This window comes from Panthera pardus, unplaced genomic scaffold, assembly GCF_024362965.1.
Source record: "Panthera pardus isolate Hobbes unplaced genomic scaffold, ASM2436296v1 HiC_scaffold_12, whole genome shotgun sequence".
In the NCBI taxonomy this organism is placed as follows: domain Eukaryota; kingdom Metazoa; phylum Chordata; class Mammalia; order Carnivora; family Felidae; genus Panthera; species Panthera pardus.
The window spans coordinates 53,457,050-53,477,524 of record NW_026526677.1 but is presented as its reverse complement, the minus strand read 5'-3'; the positions used below and the strand labels follow the sequence as shown (position 1 = coordinate 53,477,524).

General features: G+C 41.8%; 1 protein-coding gene across 1 annotated transcript; it reads right to left on the bottom strand.

Annotated features, from left to right (window-relative positions):
- Positions 1-6,477: 6,477 nt before the first annotated feature.
- Positions 6,478-7,524, bottom strand: LOC109260007 (olfactory receptor 52H1-like). The gene has a single exon (XM_019437995.2). It carries the CDS (start codon positions 7,438-7,440, stop codon positions 6,478-6,480), a length of 963 nt encoding a protein of 320 aa, XP_019293540.2. The 5' UTR covers positions 7,441-7,524.
- Between the last annotated feature and the right edge of the window lie 12,951 nt (positions 7,525-20,475).

Here is a 20,475-nt window from a genome sequence, read left to right as displayed (position 1 = left end):
ATCTGAAAGCAATGTGATCCCATGTAAGGAAAAAATAATGGCTAAAAGACCGCGTAAAGTATCAGATTAGACGGCATCAACCAAAGAAAGAACCTTCTTGCACGACGGAGCCAATAAAAGGGGGCTGAACACAAGACTGCTTCCACATAAAATAGAATGTGGTGGTGCTGTCCTCTGATCCCTACTCCTGGTCCCCAGCCCACACCTTCCACATTTTTCTGACCCAGAAACGGTGAGAAGGGGGTGCTGATACCGCACCCTCAGTTCTGAAACTGAATGGCCACGGTGGCCTCTGCCTCATGCTCTCCTTTGCACCCCGAAGTTGTTCTCTGAAAAAGAGTCTGAACCACCTATTTCCGTCAGGACAGAGAGGCTTCTCAGACCATCCCATGGGGATGGGCATTTTAGCAGCACCTTCAGTGCTTGGCTCACTGTGGGATAAATCCAGGTAGGGCACAGGGAGGAGACTTTTCAGGAGCCCCCACACCCTGTCTAGGGGGTGCCTGATCTCGGCTGATGAATTCCTGCTGCTGACGGGTCGGGAGCTCTCACCCCTCTGCTGCGGAGGTGCGATTAGAGACGAGGAAGGGCATCCAGCCTCCACGTACCCAGTGCTGCTTCAGTCCCTACTGCTCCAGCTGGTCCATTCAGGAGTCAGTGCACTGGTGACCTGGGAGACTCCACAGGTGCTCCCGGGGCAAGCCTGGGGGAGAGCAGGGATGGGTGGGAAGGACTTATGGGTCGCTTCTCGGGGCCCTCGGGAGGGCTTGGACCCTGCATCCCTGGTGGGGCATTGAGAAGCTGCTGGTCACAGCTGTGCACTGTTAATGAGGAATTAGCAGCGGTCTGCAGTCCTGTCTGCCGACTTTCCTGGTCCCAGGTCTCTATACCTGATGGGCTCAGGACCCAGAAGAGGAAGAGACCAGGCAGGACCACTGGAAGGGGCACAGAGAACTCAGATGGAGATGTGCCTCACCATACACAAATAACACACCCGAGTGCCACCCAGACACGGACCGTCATTGTCACTTGGCATCCTTTCTGCCCCCCAGCCCTATAAACAGACAAAGAAGTGTGATGGGAAGAGCCTGGGCTGTTGAGTCGTGCAGACTGGGAATGATTAAGGCTCCACTACCAGACAGCCTGCAGCAAGTTACTTAAGTATTCCGACCCCAGTGTTTTCCTTTGTACAATGAGGATTCCCGGATCTTCCCAAACAGGTGATGTGAAGATGAGCAGCGAGCGTGGAGCCCCAGCAGGTGCCTGTGTTAGGACAGCGGACACCACATCAGTCAAGGCCGTGGCTTGCAGAGTCAGCTGAGGAAAACTGGCTGTCAGACACGCCTGCTGGGCCCACATGGGGTCCTGCCAGACCCTGGGGTAGACATAATTCCTTTCACAACATCGCCCCTCCCTCAAAAGTGCCCTCCCTTCCACGTAGCAGGGCCTGAGAGGATGTGGTAACGACAGGTCTTTCACGGCATTTCCTCCACAGCGTGGATTTTTTTGGAGACCTAGTTTGAATGAATTGTTTTCTGTTCACACTGTCACAGAACAAACTTACAGGTTATCAAAACAATTCTGTACTATTGTAAAAGTGTCTTTTAATATTCTAGAACAGTCCAGTAACCTCCTCTCATGTCCAGCCTTTCCCTTGTGGAGTCAGTGTGGATACGTTGTAATGGGAACTGTAAAAGCAGCCGTTGATATAAGGCGGGAGACTGTCAACAGCAAGCCCACTGTGCAAACATGAGGATTTCTTCCTAAGAGTCCTAAATGAGGAATCCACCCTGCACTTGTGGTTGCTGTAGGCCGGCTGCCCATTTTACAATGACAGCACAGCACCACATGTTTGGGAACTAGGTCATGTTACAGAAGCCAACTCACAGAGCAAATAAAGCTTTAAAGTATTTTTCGTTGCCCAACATAATTATTTTATTATATGTGTGATTTGCACATAGCAGTGACTTGAAAGAGGAGTTATTCTTTCTAAAGTTGCCAACAAACCCAACTAACTCTAAACTGATATAAAACTATGAAGGATACAAGTACCAACAAAGGTTTTAAGTTTGGTGTCAAAGTTGTTCTGATGGAACAGTGGCAGCAATGGACAAGAACTGCAGTGCTAACAAGATTGTAACAAGCTTACATCAGAAGTCTTGTTAGGAAAAATGGATCAGCTAAACAGAATAAGGAATAAGAATGGGGAATTGTAAAAATGTGTTAACTCCAGATTACTGTCTTCATTGTGCGATGGCCCCAAAGCTGATTAAAACCACAGCGGAGTGACTGTTATTTTTTTTAATGCCTTATAAAATAGTTTTAAACTTTTTTTTTAGTTTAATTTTTTCAAATTTACATCAGAATTAGTTAGCATATAGTGCAACAATGATTTCAGGAGTGACTTCCTTAATGCCCCCTACGCGTCTAGCCCATCCCCCCTCCTACACCCCCTCCAGTAACCCTCTGTTTGGTCTCCATATTTATGAGTCTCTTCTGTTTTGTCCCCCTCCCTGTTTTTATATTATTTTTTCCCTTCCCTTATGTTCATCTATTTTGCCTTTTAAAGTCCTCATATGAGTGAAGTCATATGATTTCTGTCTAATTTCACTTAGCATAATACCCTCTAGTTCCATCCACGTAGTTGCAAATGGCAAGATTTCATTATTTTTGATTGCCGAATAATACTCCATTATATATGTATACCACATCTTCTTTATCCATTCATCATCAATGGACATTCGGGCTCTTTCCATACTTTTGTTATTGTTGATAGCACTGCTATAACCATGGGGGTGCGTGTGTCCCTTCGAAACAGCACACCTGTATCCCTTGGGTAAATACCTAGTAGTGCAGTAGTAGGGTAATTCTACTTTTAGGTTTTTTTTGGACATATTAATTTTTAAAATTTTAAATTAAAAAAAATTTTTACTTTAACATTCCATACAGATTTAGCTGAGAGACATAAATGTCAATAATACACCATTACTGATGAATTCTCTAAATAGCCATAATTAATATCTCTATGCAATTATTTTAATCAACAAATTGGTTCTTAGAGATATGCATATACGCCTACTTAAAGAATTATAAAATTCAATGGACATTTGAATTTCTATGTATTTTTTGTAATCATCAAATAGGTAGTAAGATAAACTTGTAGTTCCACATAGAATTTAGCAATATTTTATTTTATTTTTTAAATTGAGTTTTTTACCTGTTGAATTTTATTTATTTATTTATTTATTTATTTATTTATTTTAAAGTATATGTTCAAAGCGGCAGGTATATAACATAAAAATCTCCAACTGCCTCCTTACCTCTAAGACAGACATTGAAATCTATTCCATTCCTCATTTTTAATAAGCCCTACATTATTCTTCTGAGCACAAACCTACATTTAGTTGTCATTTTCTTACAATATAAGACATAAGTACACTATCTGGTCTAGGTACAGTGTGCAAGTGTCTGGTTAAGGTGCGGGTAAACAGGACGGTGGGGTGACTAGGCATCGAGAGCTAAAATATAAGAGGCAACACAATGGAATCACAGACACCTTGAGAATGGTCACATGTGGAAAGTTTGGAGGAGAGGGTTTAGAGAGACACATTCATGGATCCCTATATCTGTAGAATACAGCTCTAAATTCTGATGATGGGATAATAAAACAGTTTCATCCCCCATTGATAGGGTCAACGTATTTTATATTTAATATAAGTGATGGGGAATTTATAAAAACAACGGATAGGAAACAATAACTTACGTATGAGAAAGTTACTTGCTGATATTTGCATAATTATTGTCTTTTAAATCCAGCCAGAACACATAATTTCATTCATAGTTTGACACTGGAACGGAATGTTTGCAGCCAGTGTCACCACAAAGAACCATTGGGGCAGCCAGGGAGGAGATCGGACCTTGAGGGAAGAGAAACACCAGGCTTAACCTGTTTTTTCCTCCAATGAACAGTACAGTGGAGGGAGGATTTTAAGTGACAATGATGAGCTCAGAGTTGCACATGCTGCTGAGATTCTGCTTCCAGATGAGAATGGCAGTGGTAGTCAACTACTAACCTGACATTAGATTAGTATTTTACAGTCTGCAATGCACATTGATCTACATTTTTCATGTACTCCTAATACCAAGCCTATGAAGTAGGAAAACAGACACTGAGATTTATCAGGACGCTCTTTTGAAAACTGAGATAGAGAGTTACCAGAAAAGAGGCCATAAGTCACAGAAATAAATGAACTGTCCTGGGGAAGAAGTAGAAACATAAGAACATATAACTGGCTCAAAGATAGTGGGAGAGGGTAAGGGAGACAGTGCAGGAGACAATTGCTTCCTATGTTGGTTTTTCTAGGTCATTAGGCTTTCATGTGAGCCATTCATGCCTGTTGGTGAATAACCACGGGTTTGAGTCCCTACCACGATGAAACAAGTATGTACTTTTAAATTAGCTCAGTCTAGGGGCGCCTGGGTGGCTCAGTAGGTTAGGAGTCCAACTTCAGCTCAGTTCGTGATCTCCTGGTTCACAAGTTTGAGCCCTGATTCAGGTTCTGTGCAGACAGCTCAGAGCCTGGAGCCTGCTCTGAATTTGTGTCTCTGTCTCTGCCCCTTTCCTGCTAGTGTTCTCTCTCTCTCTCTGTCTCTCTCTCTCTCTCTCTCTCAAAAATAAATAAACTTATGAAATAATAATAAATAAAAATAATAAAAATACAAAATAAATAGCTCAGAATCTATTTATTTACTATCCCTTCCTTAGTAAACTTTTAAAAATATCAGCTCTTGGCTAATCCATGTTCTCAGCAGAATGGAAATAATCAGAAGAGAGTAAGAAATCATCTCTTCAGGGCATTTCTAGCAGCTGGCACAGAAAGCAGTCTCCTCCCTTAGAAGGATGTGACTTGATTTATGACAAGAGGCTTCACAGAAACAAGAAAAATGGGCTCTGATACTCCTACTCATGTTTTCTTTTTTACGAGAGTGAGGTTGTGTCAAGTGGGGAAAACTCTGAACTGGGGGTTGGCAGAGTCTAGTGTAGCTCCACATTGATGACCGCCCCGCTGTGTGCCTTGGAAAAGTCACATTCACTCTGCTGGCATCAGTTTCCTCCTCCTACAATGAGGTTCCGATGATTCCAGCCCCACAGGACCCGGCCACGCTCCCCCCTCCTCCCTGCTCCTGCATCCCCGCCTCGCTCTGCTCCAGACACGCTGGCCTCTGCTCTGTGCACACTCATGTCACACTGTGTCCTGCCCCAGGGCTTTTGCCTTTGCGGTCCTCGCTGCCCTGTCCTCCTCGTCCACTTGTAGTGCATCACTGTATTCGCTGCATTTTTCCATCGGTTACATCCCTCTTTGAAGGTGTAGAACTTGTTCTCTCGTTTCTCGTGTGTCACTCTCCTGAGAATATAAGCTCCACAAGATCAGGGCGGAGTCTTTGTATCGTTAACCTTCACTTCCCGAATGCTTAGAACCGTGTTGCAATCCAGTGGGTACCCAACAAATAATTCCAAATCGGCGGATAATGGTCAAAAGAAGAAAAAAGATTTATTGTAAGAACTCTAGATCTTTTTTTGAACACGGCAGTGTTGTCTCTAATCTAATCCTGTGGAATTAGATGCATCTTGCCATGTATGCGTCAATTTCTTGTAGATTTTCTCTCCTCATCCCCCTTCACTGCACTGATGTGTCTTGTAATTGATTCAGTCTTCCAGTCCAGGAAACACACTGTAGATAAGGGCCTCAAAGTCTTTGGCCAATGGGGTTAGACGTCTAGTTTACTGTTCCAGTGAACTGGCTTGAGGTCTCCTGGCACATCTCTGCGGCTCACTTTCTCAGTGTCTTGGAGCCTAGAAGCTCCTCTCTTCTGCCAGCACTGGAGCTAGAATGCAGGTGTTGAGAAATACATGCTCTCTCCTCCCCGTCACAGCACTGCTGGTAGATGGCACTGCTCCTAGCCCTTGTACTAAATGATTTTATGTGTCATGGTGGGACGGGGTGCATTGGTAGAGACCTGCAGAAGCATATCATGGACAATAATATAATTGAATATAACCACCAATGCTCCTAATTCATCTACAAATGCCCTCAATAAGAATTCCTCATTGATATTTTCACTTTTAGTCTCTCTTCTGTTTCTCTGCCTCACTTAACACATTTTTTCTCCCTCCCGCCCAGTTGCAAATCTCAATTTCCAAATTTGTATTGCTTGGTCCATTCACAGTGAGCCAGCTCTCTGTTTTCACCTCTTCTTCCTGATCAAATTCTGTGCAACTTCATGCTCCACAAGCAAACAGGTCATCAAGGAATTTTTACACGTAGAACCGTCTCCTTCATAGAGGCCACACCATTTTCCTCATATGCAAAAGCACCTGCAGGCAGTTCTCATTTTAAAAAGAACGTTTGTTTTCTATCTTACTACATTAATATCCCCAATAGAATGACGTCAGCTTTTCCATAGCACATTGAAACATCATTCCGTAGCCTTGGTGGAAAACAAAAGTATGACCTTATCTCGGATCTGCTTGGTCTTCACTCCATAGACAATGGGGTTGAGTGCAGGGGGAATAACAATGTAGAGGTTGGCAAACAGGATGTGGAAAGTGAGAGAGACATTGTGCCCAAAGCGATGCGCAAGGATGGAGAAAAAGGCAGGTGTATAAAACATGAGGATGACACAGACATGGGAACCACACGTGCCAAGGGCTTTGTGGCGGGCATCCCGGGAGGGGAGGCGGAAGACGGCACGGAGGATGAGGCTGTAAGAAACGGCAATGAGAATCACATCTGAGATGACCGTCATGATGGGGACACCAAAGCCATACCAGATGTTGACGGAGATGTCAGCACAGGCGAGCCGGGCAACACCTATGTGCTCACAGTATGTGTGCGGTATGATGCGTGTCCTGCAGAAAGGCAGGCGTGTGAGCAAGAATACAACTGGCAGGATAATGCAGAAGCTTCGAAAGGAGATGCCCACTGCAATCTTGATGATGGTCCTGGGAGTCAGAATAGTGGTGTATCTCAGGGGAGAGCAGATGGCCACATAGCGGTCGAATGCCATGGCCAAGAGTATAGCTGAGTCCAGCACAAAGCTGCAGTGCAGAAAGAATAACTGGGTCAGACAACCAGGAAAACTGATTTTCTGGGGACCAAGCCAGAAGATGGTAAGGGTTTTGGGGACACAAGTGGTAGACAGTATCAGATCTGTCATGGCCAGCATGGAAAGGAAAAAGAACATGGGTGCATGAAGACTATGTTCCACAGCAATGAGGTAGAGAAGGATACTATTGCCCACAATGGCCGCGAGATAGATAAAGCAGAAGGGGATGCTGATCCAGACGTGGTACTGCCCGAGGCCAGGGATGCCCAAAAGGGTGAAGTCACCTGTGTGGTCGCTACTCAGGTTGTACATGGCCGGTGTGGTCTGATACATAGATTCTGTGTCTGAAACACAAATTTTGTATAATAAACCCGAGAAAATTGTATAATTCTTCCTCCACTCTCTCCTTCAGGCTAGTTCTCTTCTTCCCTACCTGCCAAGAAAGAACCTCCCAGTTCTAGTAAGAGCAATACTCATGTCTTGAAAAAGATTTCCCATTAAAATAAGAAAAGAAGAGGAAAGGAAAGGAAAAGGGAAAGGAAAAGAGAAAAAGGAAAGGAAAGGAAAAGAAAAAGGAAAGGAAAGGAAAGGAAAGGAAAGGAAAGGAAAGGAAAGGAAAGGAAAGGGAAGAAAAATAAGAAAGGAAAGGAAAGGAAAGGAAAGGGAAGGGAAGAAAAGAAAAGAAAAGAAAAGATTCCCTAGGCATGATACTTCTGGTAGTAATCACTCAGTCACTCTGGAATCTTCCAACTGAACAAAATTGTATTCCTATGTTAATGACCAAGTGTTCCTTGGGTCAAAGTAAATTGTTTCTGTATAGACTTGAGTATAGATAAAAACAATCTAACCACATGCAGAGAAAGCAAGAAGCGAAGGAAGTGGGGAACAATTGGGAAAATAAGGAGACAATTGACAATTATGACTCCTATTACATAATAGAGTCCAGGCTTTACAAAGTATTATCTCATTTAAAACAGTCTTCTGAGATATGTATCTTTTTCCCAACAAAAGCAGTTCAACTTTTTTGCAAGAAAGCTAAGAAGGAGCAGGGCAAGTGAGGGTCTCTGCAGGAACTCCCATTGCTGTGTAGGACTGCCAGGCCAAGGTCTGTCTGCAAGGCAGGAGAGGATCAGCGTCCTGCCCCATTTGGTCCATTTTGTGACCAGGGGTCCAGGCCCTCCCTACCTGGAGCCCAGGTAGGAAAGAACCTTTAGTGTTTTTTCCCAGGGTCTCCAGCAGAGTGTTCGCACTGTGCTCAGAGTTGATACAAACCTTCTTGTTGGGCAGGTCAATGTCAAATTCAACTCCTCCCACCATATCGAGTACCCTACTGACTGCTTAGAGCAGCCTTCATAGGTCATGTCCATGGAAGACTTGTGCTTCAGCATGACTATGGATGTGGTCTCAGATATGTGTTTTTATCCACCTATTTTTTTTTTACAGAATCTGAAACCTGAGAGATGATCTTATCTAAGATCTCATCTCTAGTAACTGGCAGAGCTAGCACATCCCAGTCCTCAGTTAATAATCATTTATGCTGTGGTGCCAGTCCAGGTGATTGTCTCAGGTGACACACTACAGGTTGCCAAGGACTGAGGAGAGGCATGGGTTGTAGAGAAAGAAGACAGTACGGAAAAACCTAACACCAAACTGCAGTGTGCCCAGCACACTAACCCTATTCTGACTGCACTTACTCTCCTGATATCCCTTATACTATAGCATCTGGCATTTTCAGACCAGAATGTTCTCTGAGACTGATGTTTGGTACCTCACCATGGAGAACAATATGGAAATAGATATACAGCTCAACCTCCAGTCCCCTCTTAGGATTTACTGAGGAAATTGGTTCAAGTGTGCTGTTTTTTTGTCCTTAAATATGTATTTATATTATTGCATTTTAAGATAATATTAATGAATAAATAAATAATATTTTAAGAGGTTAACATATGTAGGAATATTGTAGTTGACATTTGTCATTTTAGCCCATTTATCATCATTGTTTCCTAGAATTAAAAAAAATAATCTTTATCATGTTTTGAAGGAAAATAAACTATCCACAATAGCAGTATGATATAAGCAACGTTATTTATTTATTTATTTATTTATTTATTTGGGAGAGCTCAAGCAGGGGATGGGGGGAGGGGGGAAGAGAGAATCTTAAGCAGGGTCCAAGATCAGTGTGGAACCCAATGCAGGGTTGATCCCATGACCATGGGATCATGACCTGAGCTGAAACCAAGAGTCTGACACCGACTGAGCCACCCAGGCACCCCTAAGTAGCATTATACCCCTTTTATAGAGACTAATATAGATGATAAATGGTCTATTTGAGTGAGACCAAAATCCAGATACCTCTGACTTCAAATTGTGTGTTTTAAACTATTCTATCATACTTCTTCCTCAAACTATACACACGTGGTTTGAAAAAAGGAAAGGGGAACAAACTCTTGAAGACATGTATTCAAAGAGAGTGATTGAGGGCCCTCTAGTGAAAGAAATATAGAATTGCTACATTCTGAAAACCAGGTCAAGATAAAAAGCAAGCAAACAACTTCTATAACAAAACTAATATTTTTGGAAACCTCCACAATACTATGCAAGTCTAAAGTTCTTTACGTGAAATAACTTCCATAATCATCTTAAAACCCTATGAGAAAGGAAATAATGTTACCTACAGTTTGAAGGTGCAGAAACTTAGGCACAGAGAAGTTAAGTAACCCGCCAAAGGCCACATGACAAGCAAATGTTAGAGCTCCACATTAAAACTGAGAAGCCTTTACATAAACTGACACGTAATAAAATTCTCTGTAGAGTATATGGCAAATGGCACATGCATGATATCTGCATAACAGAGGATATAAACTTAAGCCACATGAAGAAAATACAGACAAATATTGTATGATCTCAAAGACAAATGCTGTGTTTGCAAACTAAAGCACATAACAACACGAAAGCATGGAACTCATAGACACAGAGAACAGATTGGTGATTGACAGTGGCGGGTGTAGGACGTGAGTCAAAGGGGTAAAGACCGTCAAATGTACAAACTTCTAGTTATAAAATAAATGAGGGGATGGAATGTGCAGTATGGCGGCTCGGGTTAATAATAATAATGTAATGTAAAAACAGATGAACACAAGGGAAGGGAAGCAAAAACAATATAAAAACAGAGAGGGGGGACCAAAACATAAGAGACTCTTAAATACAGAGAACATAATGATGGTTGCTTGAGGGGTTGTGGGTGGGGGATGGGCTAAATGGGCAAGGGGCATTAAGGAAGACACTTGTTGGGATGAGCACTGGGTGTTATATTTGGGGATGAATCACAGGATTCTACTCCTGAAATAATTATTGCACTATATAGTAACTAACTTGCCAGTAAATTTATAGAAACAAACAAACAAATAAATAAATAAATGTATTGCATACTTGAAACTTGCTAAGAGAGTAGATCTTCAAAATTGTCATCACAAGAAAAAAAATTTTCAACTATGTGCGGTAATATGTGTAACTGGGTGTATTGTGGTGATCATTATGCACCAAGTTTAACATCCTTCCCACTCATCTACCCCAAACTTTTCCCTCAATGTAGCATAACATCATCTTAGACAATTTCATTTTGTTACTGTGAAGTCAGGTGTCCAGTTCCACAGGTGTATCTTGAAGCACTAGAACTTAGAACTGACCTGCCCCACAAATCACACTTGCAGACATGCTACTTGTATCTGCTCAGGTATGTGGTTCAGTGATTATCATTTGTTCTTCAACAACCTTGAGCTCTCCAAGGTATTGATGCTTTCCGTACTTTTCACTCATTATCCTAGTGTCTCTGCATTCCTCCTTTCTAGGTTAAATTCTAATTCATCACATCAAGCACTCTCTTACACATATTTTGCTTGCCCTTGATCCACTGACTTTCCATCACGTATGTAGGCAAAACTCAACTCCTAGATTCACCAATATAATAAGTCCTTCAGATCATTATGGAAAGGCACCTAACTAGACATGTTTGTGTTCCCATAAGTTCATGATCATCAACCTTCAACTTCACCCCCAACACTGCCCGATGACCCAGCAACATGATCTTATTCAGCTCAGTCTCCCTGGATGACTTTTTTCCCTACTTTTCTCCAAGCACGTCCACCAACTCCAACTCCCTCTTTCTCAACAGATAACCTTTCATTTTACTTCACAGAGAAATTCAAAGCCATTGTATGTGAAATCATGTAAGACAGCCTCACATCTGTGCGTGTGTGTGTTTGTGTGTGTGTGAGTGTGTACGCATTTGTCTTCTACCTAGCCTTTCAGGAAGTTTACTCCTTCAACATTTAAACAATTAAAATGTGCTCAAGTATTTTCTGGTCTAAATTACACAGAAACAATTATATTCTCTCATTCATAGCTAGATATGTACTTGTCTACACCACTTACGTTCTTCTCATCTCCTGCTTACCCTTTAACCTATGTTAATCTTACCTCTGTCCTTATCTTTCCACCAAAGCAGCTTTTCCTAAAATAACCAATGAAATCCTCATCCCACACTGAGTCCTTGCGGGACTTAGCAGCAGCATTTGACCCTATTTCCTATCTCCTCAATCTTGAAATATTGTCTTAATGTTTTATTACAACACTTGGAATTTTTCTTCAACCATCCTGACATCTCATCTCATCCTTTGCCTGTTCTTCCTATTTTGTGTGTCTTACGTCCTGGGGTGCTTCAAGGCTCTGCTTGAAGCCCCCTTTTTTTCTCTTCACACTTTTCCTAATCTGTATCATCCACTCCCAAGATCCCAATTAATAGCTATACATGACATCTACCAATTCTTTACCTATAATTTACATCTAACAAGACACATACATTCAACTCCATTCTGGATATCCTCTTTTGGATATCTCATAGCACTCAAATTTAATTCTCAAAAATCAAAATGAAAACTCATCATATTCCTTCACAAACCTGATGCCCCCTACTGTGTCTCATATTTCACAGAATACCAATATCATCCACTAAATGACCCGAAGCAAAAATCAGAATTTCACCATTTATACCTTTCCCTTTTTAACCCCCCATGCGCAATCAATTATAGTAATCCAATCTTTTTGGAATCAAAATTAAAGGTCTTTAACATAGCTAACAAGGTCTCCACAATCTGGTCATGTTACCTCTTTAGTCTTCCTGTTACACTCCAGGAATGTTTTCCAGAAAAAGAAGTCCTGCTTTTTCTAAAAATGTATATGCTAGAAGCAATTTCCATGTAAGAAATAACAGTAAGTTCCTCCACCACTTTATTTCCAGGGTTCCAACTATAGTATTTACGTATTTCCTTGAATTTTGACTTGAGTATCTGCTGATACCCAAACTTCTTCTCTGCAGATGAACAGAAATGAGGCCAGAGATGTTGGAAAGCCACGTGATGAAGACAAACGAGACCACTGCTATCCCTACAGGGGAGCAATCGCACTGCAAGGTGTTCAAAGAGGTATCCATGCAGTGAGCTGTCATGCATTGATCCTGCACTTCTCTGAACAATTGCCATTCCAGATAAATAAAAGTCTAAACAGATAATGTGCTATGTGAATACAGGTGAGCTAACACATGTTCCCTCAGTGCCAAAGTCTCCTGACTGTAAGAGTATGCAAATATTTCCTCCTTGACTTTAGAACAAATATCCTCATCCCTCTTCCTATCTCCAAGCAAGGCCAGGTTCTACTTATCATTCAGGTCTCTAAGTCCCCTTTCATTCAATTTAAATATTACTTTCCTGGGTACAGTCTTCCTGATCTCTCCGCGTCAGAAAATTCTGTTTCCAAATTGTATCCCTTCTTTTCTGCAGTTCATCACACTTGCAACCACTTGTTTACTATTTATTTTCTCCCTTAGACTGCAGTCTCTGTAAAGGCAAAGATCATGCAAATCTTGTTCTTCCTGCTTTTGTTGTTATCATGGTTTTAAAAATGCTTTCAACTTCTTCAGGATGGTGGCACTTAAAAAGTGCTCAGTGAATATTTCTGGAACTGAATGTTGCTGTTGAGTCAAGACAAAAAGAATATTCTCTGGAAATACATTTGAAATCATTAAATATCTGTTCATGAATAAATAAAGGAAAATAAACCTATGCAAACTGGCAGCCAATAATATGCCAAACCAGGAGAATGTTAAAGGCATTTCCACTAAAGATCTAAAGATCACGGTTATCATAACAGTTGTATTAACATGGCTCAAGAAGTTTTATCCAGAGAAATAAGGCTGCTTACTTTTGCTCACCCCCCTTTGTCTCAGCTGAGGTGAAAATTCTTCCAGAAAACTTTTTCTTAACCACAAGACTGAGTCCTCATATTTACACACACAGCTGGTATGTAAAGGCATTTTCATAATCACAATTTTATTTCTGTTTAAAAAAATTTTAATGTTTATTTACTTTTGAGAGAGAGAGAAAGACAGAAGACAAGCAGGGAAGGGCAGAGAGAGAGAAGTAGACACAGAATCTGGAAGAGGGTCCAGGCTCTCAGCTGTCAGCACCGAGCCCGATGCGGGGCTTGAACTCATGAACCGCAAGATCATGACCTGAGCTGAAGTCAGACACTCAACCAACTGAGCCATCAAGGCACCCCAAATAATTTTATTTCTGACACTAGTTTAATCTCTATAAACTCTTAAGATTTATTAAATAAATAAATAATGTTTAAATCATTGCACACAAGCTCCTGTTTGATATGGGACCTTTGTACTTTTTCAGCCACGACTCTCCCTACCCCACCTCTGCTTTCCCTTCTATTTATATTCCATTAAAGTACAGTTTAATTAATACGTGGCTAAAATATAATAAATGAACGAGTGAAGTATAACACACACACACACACACACACAAACACACACACACACATGAAATGCTAGGCAAAGTTTACACAAAGTCACATCATTGCTACTTCTTAAGAACCCAGATTTTAGAGTCAAGTATCAAATTTGCATTGATCAGTGACTGTTTTTTCATTACACCAAACAAGTTATTTGATGTCTCTAAAGGGTCTGTTTCTGCACAGAATTTTCGTGGGCATTAAATGAGAGAAGTCCTCAGCTCAGTGTTAACCTACCAATAAATAGTGACCATCATATGAGGTCATTATTATTACAAACACTTGCAAATATACACGGATGCCAGAAACCCGCACAGTAACAGAAAATTTCAAATCACACAGAAAACACAGAGTTGGAGTCCGCTCTTCCAGACCCAAGCTCCCAGACCATGTGGTCGTGGCTGTTGGATTGTGTCCTGAAGACAGCTCCAGTCCTACTTGTTCCCTTCTGCTCCATTCGTCCATCCTCATGCCAACCCCTGAGACTGTTTAAATCTGGCACCCAGGCCTGCAGACTGTATTTCATGGGGAAAACCGGATTGAGGCCACCCCTGTCTTTTCCTAGCATCTCCTTGCCTCTCTTCTTGGGTCCCGTGTATGTCCCTCAGTTAGCTGTCCCAGGATCCAAACCTGAGCTCTGCCTTTGTTTTCTCCAACACTCACCAAACCCAGACCCTTGAGGAGGACCAAGTATGCGGAGAAATGGCACCTCCGTGCAACCAATCCTCTTATTCCTCTTCCTGGACTTCAGAGGGAACACTCAATACTTGTGGGCCCCTGAGAGGCCACAGCCACGCACCCAATCAGTGAGCCGTGGACTGCACAGGAAGCACTTCCCGGGGGTCTAGCTCCTGACACTCTGACGTCCTGTGGTGGTCTGAGTCCCTGCAGACTCCTGTCTTCTAGTTCAGGCAGCATCCTGAGCCAGCAGAGTCCCCTGGGGCTTGCAAGATGGCAAGCCAGTCTCCACCACTGTGTGTGTGTGTGTGTGTGTGTGTGTGTGTGTGTGTGTGTGTGCAAGAGAGACAGAGAGACAGAGAGGGAGAGGGAGAGAGGACTCATATGTCTCTGTGAGTTACTGTGTTTACATTATAAGCATTCAGTCAGCTGTGTAGGTATATGTAACAGTTATTTTAGTATGAAAATGCAAATACATATTAGTATGCATTTTAAAATGCATTTTAGTATAAAAATGCAAATGGGAGGAGGGGTACAGGTTCTGGTTTCTGATTCAAGCCTAAAAAGAGACTGCCTTCATTATCACAGATCAGTCCTATGGATCAAACACTTGAACCGACATGTAAAACTCCTTACACATATGCTGGCGAGCCCTAGCAACTGACACTTTAAAATATTTCTAGAACCACATTCCTCCTTTGTCACCACTCTTCAGTCCCTTGTCACCTCTGTGACTGGACCCTCCTCATTGATCTAAAGATCTCAGTTCCACCCCACCTATTCATCCTCTCCTTGCAAGCCATAATAATCTTTCTAAAATAGAAATATGATCATCATTCCTGCCAAGTTGATAAAGACTTTGGTATAAAAGAAATCCTCATTGGCATCACATGCAAGATCTAGCGATTTCAGGCCCTTGACTTCCTCTGCAGTGACACCTCTTGCCACTCACCCCTCAAACACTCTAAATTCCATACTAATATATTTGGAGTCCCAAACACACATTAAATTTTTGCAAGCATCATCCCTTTACATACGGTATTCCTTCTTTCCAAAAAACCCTTCCTATTTTGGGGTGTCTGGGAGGCTCAGTCAGTTAAGCATCTGACTTCAGCTCAAGTCGTGATCTCGTGGTTCGTGGGTTTAAGCCCTGCCTTGGGTTCTGTGCTAACAGCTCAGAGCCTGGAGCCTGCCTCAGATTCTATGTCTCCCTCTCTCTCTGCCCCTTTCCTGCTTGTGTTCTGTCTCTTTCTCTCTCAGAAATTAATAAACATCAAAAAATAAAAAAATAGAATACCCTTCCTATTCTTTTCTGGCTGACTCAGCCTAAAATTTAGCATCACCCATTTGGAAAATCACCCCTCACCCCATCATGCCCCCCTGACTTTATGCCTGCCTTAGCCCTAATCACACTATGTTACAATGATATGTTTAACGTTTTGTTTCTGCTTCTAGAAGGCAAGTTTCTAGATGACAAGGATCTTACTCCTGATGTTTGCCATCAGATTTCTCTGGTTGTTCACAAAGTAAGCATTCAACTATGTTCTCAATTATTAGTAGTTAAAGCAATATTATAGCATCTATTTTTATGACACTTATTTTATAGCATTTTATACATTGAAGTCACTATTCTAATACCAATTAGAAACTAATTTTACATTGCTCAATGCATCTGGAAAAGGCCTGAAATGTATACCTGTATTTTTACAAATATCCCCACTCCTTAATTACCCACCTCTTCACAAACTCTTCATGGTCGCTGTCTTCCTAAAGTCATAGCATAATATAGAGAAGAAAAGAGATAGGACTAATTGCTGAATCTTAAGAAACAATTAATTTACAGTGATATAAAAAACTCAGATTAAAGTAGAATATTTTCAGAACTGTACATTACAGGAAAACCTCTCTTTTATTGTAACAGTTCTATAGTCTTCTTTCAGTTCAAACCCCTACCTTTCTTTTTCAGAAAACTTTACATCCTATGACAAGTATGATTAGTAGGGAGGAAATAAAGAATTGTGGCATCTAATTGCTGTCCTCGATTTACTTTTGTTCTTGAGGAAGCGCTTGCCATGTTTTCTATGAATGCTTCATTTATTCATATAGCATATTTTGGGAAACAGTTGTTATTCTGAGTAGAATCAATGGTGCCAGACACAGTATGAGTGTCATGATTTATATGTGGAGCCTAAGGCATTTGAATGTTGATAGCCTGGTGTACATAGGGGCCCCCAAGGTCAGATGACAAAGCATCACGAAGACAAAGAATTCAGGTTATAAATATAAACAAGAATGGTGGTTTCATAATATGTTCATAGAGGCGCCTGGGTGGCTCAGTTGGTTAAGTGATTAAGTGTCTGAATCTTGATCTCCGCTCAGGTCATGATCTCATGGTTTATAAGTTGTAGCCCCACATCGGGCTCTGCACTGACAGCATGGAGCCTACTTGGGATTCTCTATCTCCCTCTGTCTCTCTCTCTTTCAAAATAAATAACTAAACTTAAAAAAAAAGTATGTTCACAAATTTTATGATACTCCTCTCTTCAAGGGATAGAGTTTAATTCCCCTCTAGTTGTATATGGGTTGGACTTAGTGATTCATCTCTAACAAATAGCATATGGTGGATGTGTGCCTTCTGAGAGTAGGCTGTGGAAGACATTGAAAGTTCTTTTTTTGCTATCTCTCCTGAATTGCCCACTCTGGGAGAAGCCAGCCTTTGAGACAGGACACTCAAACCACCTGCCTGAGGAGGAGCTGAACCATTTTTGGGGTTTTGTTTTTGTTTTTGTTTTTGCTAACAAACAGCGCTACCTAGTGATCATCTTGGAAATAGCTCCTAGGCTTCAGCCAAGCCTTCCTATGTCTGCAACCCCAGCAACATCCGGACTGCAACCAGTAAGAGACCCAAGACAGAACCTTCTAGGTGGGCCGCTCCTGAGTTCTTGACATACAGAGACTGTGATAATGTTTATTGTTAACTTGTGAAGTAACTTCTTACACAGTATAGATAACTGATATGAAAAGGAACATAGGTTATCCTGTATAGTCCTACCGATGGATAAGGAATTAAAGGTCAGGACATTGTAACTGCTGTTATTAGCCACTGGGCTACTTAACGATAATCCACTGTAATTCTATTTAAATCACTCCCTTTGAAACTTACCTCAACAAGAGAAGTCACCAGTATGTGTGAGATACAGTAAGCACCAGGCGTGATATCTGTAAAAGGATTGCAAGATCACTTTCTTCACACAACAAACATTTATGACGGTAAGAATAATATGTCAAGCTCAGGAAACCAGGCATTATGCTACACCCTGGATATTCAGAAATAAATATCAGTATTTCACTTGAAGACATGATCTACTAAGCTCAACAGGCTTGTAAAAATGAAATTTCAATACAGAATGTGACTCATAGGAAACCCAAAGATGTGCATGGAAACTGCATGGAGGAATAATACCACAGTCCAGGGATAAGAAAAGATCTTGAGGGGCAAGTGAACTTAATATGAGTCTTGAGGATGGAAAAAAGTTAAAGGAAGACAGAAAAAAAAGACACTTCAAGCCAAGAGACCAGCATGTGCAAAAGACTAGAGGTGTAAGGGGATACGATGTGCTCTGGGACATGGGTGTCACTTAGCAGACCCGGGGACATTCTGGGTCATGTGTGTTACTTATCAGACTCAGGTACATTTACTAAAGTGCTGAGAAATGAAACTAGCCTGAGGGGCAGGCAACCAATCAAGCAGGCAGTGTATCAATACAGATATACTGAGCCCCTGCTAGGAGTAAGGCACTCTGCTAGCCACCAGAAGATATAATACCTCTCCTCATGGAGCTTTCAGTTCATGGAGGAAGAATATGTTCTTCATATAATCAACAGAGTATATGTGTAAAAATAATCACTACCTTTGATAACTGTTATGAAAATCTGTAGGATGTTATGCAAGTCAATTGACAGAGGTATCTGGTCAGACCTGGGGAAGATGAGAAAAGATTCTGTAAGAAAAGTATTTTTAAAAGGATGTCAATTTTAACTAAAAGCTAATAAAATAGGTAATATATACTGGGTTCTTGTTTTATGTCAAATACAGGGCCAAATCCTTTAGAAACATTATCAGATTTAGTCCTTCCTCCCTCCCAGCGAGGTAGATTTCTTTATTGTTTCCATATTACAGACATGAACAATGATACACAGAAAGTTCTTCCAGCTGCTCAGCTGCTTAACAGAGAATTTTCTATTTTAGATAGTCTGGCTCCTGAATCCTACTTCAGCTTCACATTACACTACATTGTCTCCAGTAGGCCCAAGGAAAAGGGGACAACATTCCAAACACAGAGAAAAGTATATGCAAAGACCCTTAGGCAAGAAGGAGGAAGATGTGAATACAAGCTCCTTGAAGCAAGTATTTTGTTTTCAGTTGGGCTCATATACTTAAACAAAATTGAATAGGAGTATAACAAGTTATGGGCAACAGACGCCATTTTTAGTAAGTGAATAGCCTGTTCACGGAACCATCTTGAAAGATGACATTCAGCTTAGTGGGCGCATTCCCTGCCCCAGCTTCCCATTCTCGTGTATGCCTTCACGCAACCACCGTCTGTTGGTGAAGTCTATGGGACAGCATGGAGGGGGCAGTGAGGAGAAAGGCTTGAGGCCAAGCACTGACTGCTGGCTGCAATGTACAATTCCAGCAGGCCCATTGGATGAATTAAATATCCAGGCTCCAGTCTCTTTGTGTGTGTGTGGAGATCTCCCCAGCTCACAACGTTTGAAAAGCGATTTGTGATGCTGTATGTAAGGCACTTTACACATTGTTTGGGACATTACAGGACAATCGCTTTTAAATTGTTTTATTTTCTTCTAGTAACTGTGTAACAGAGGCTGTGGATGCAGATATGGCCAAGGCATTTTTTTTTTTTTTAACTGTACTCAGGGAGATCACAGATTCCTGGGGAAGCAGGCAATTCCAGGACAGAGTGATGAAATAATATGACCTTAAAAGGCACTGGGAGCTGTGAGGACACAGAGGAGTGTGCTGATATAATTAAAGGAGAGAGCAAGATGGTGAAGAATTTTACGTTCGAGCTGTGTTTTCAAGGAAAACCAGGCAAATCATGGGATGAAAACCGCGCTAGTCAGAGTGAACATTGTTTCAAATGTGCAGCAGCAGGTGAGAACATGGTGAGAGTGGAGAAACAGCTGGAAGTGGGCAAGGCTTAGAGGGATCTGGGAGATCACAAGAGCTTGGAGAGGGCAGCAAGAAACTGCCCCTTATGTTCCGGAGCTTGGATCTTATTCTCAAGGCTACAGGATGAAGGGGTTCGTGGAGGGTTTTGCTTGGGAGATGACAGAATAAAATTGATACAGGAAAGTCCATGGACTTACTGGTGGACTGGAGCAAGATGCACTTGGAATGAAGCTTTAAAGGAGCAAACTTAGTCTGAGGATTTTCACTGGAGTCTAGGCAGAAATGAGGAGGAGCTAGGCGGGCTGAGAGGACACAAGAATGAATTAAATAATGCCGCCTCCAGAGCCGGGGCTCAATTGAGGCTAGGGAGGTGCCGAGGATGCAAATGTTAAGGCTGAATTCACTCTCAAGGTCTTAGGTGTTCTCTTAAATTTTCTGCCCCAGGCACTTCGATGGGGCTCAAGGTCTTCTTGCCAGTTCAGCAGGAAAGGAGTGAAGTATTTTCTTGACTCATTTGTCCCTGTCTGCAGTTTAAGGGGAGGCAGGAGCAGGAAGTCCCAGTGGTCACTCCCTCAGCCTTTTCCATGAACAATACATGATCCTAGGCTCATTCTGCTTTTTATGCAGTGGGAGTCTCCCTT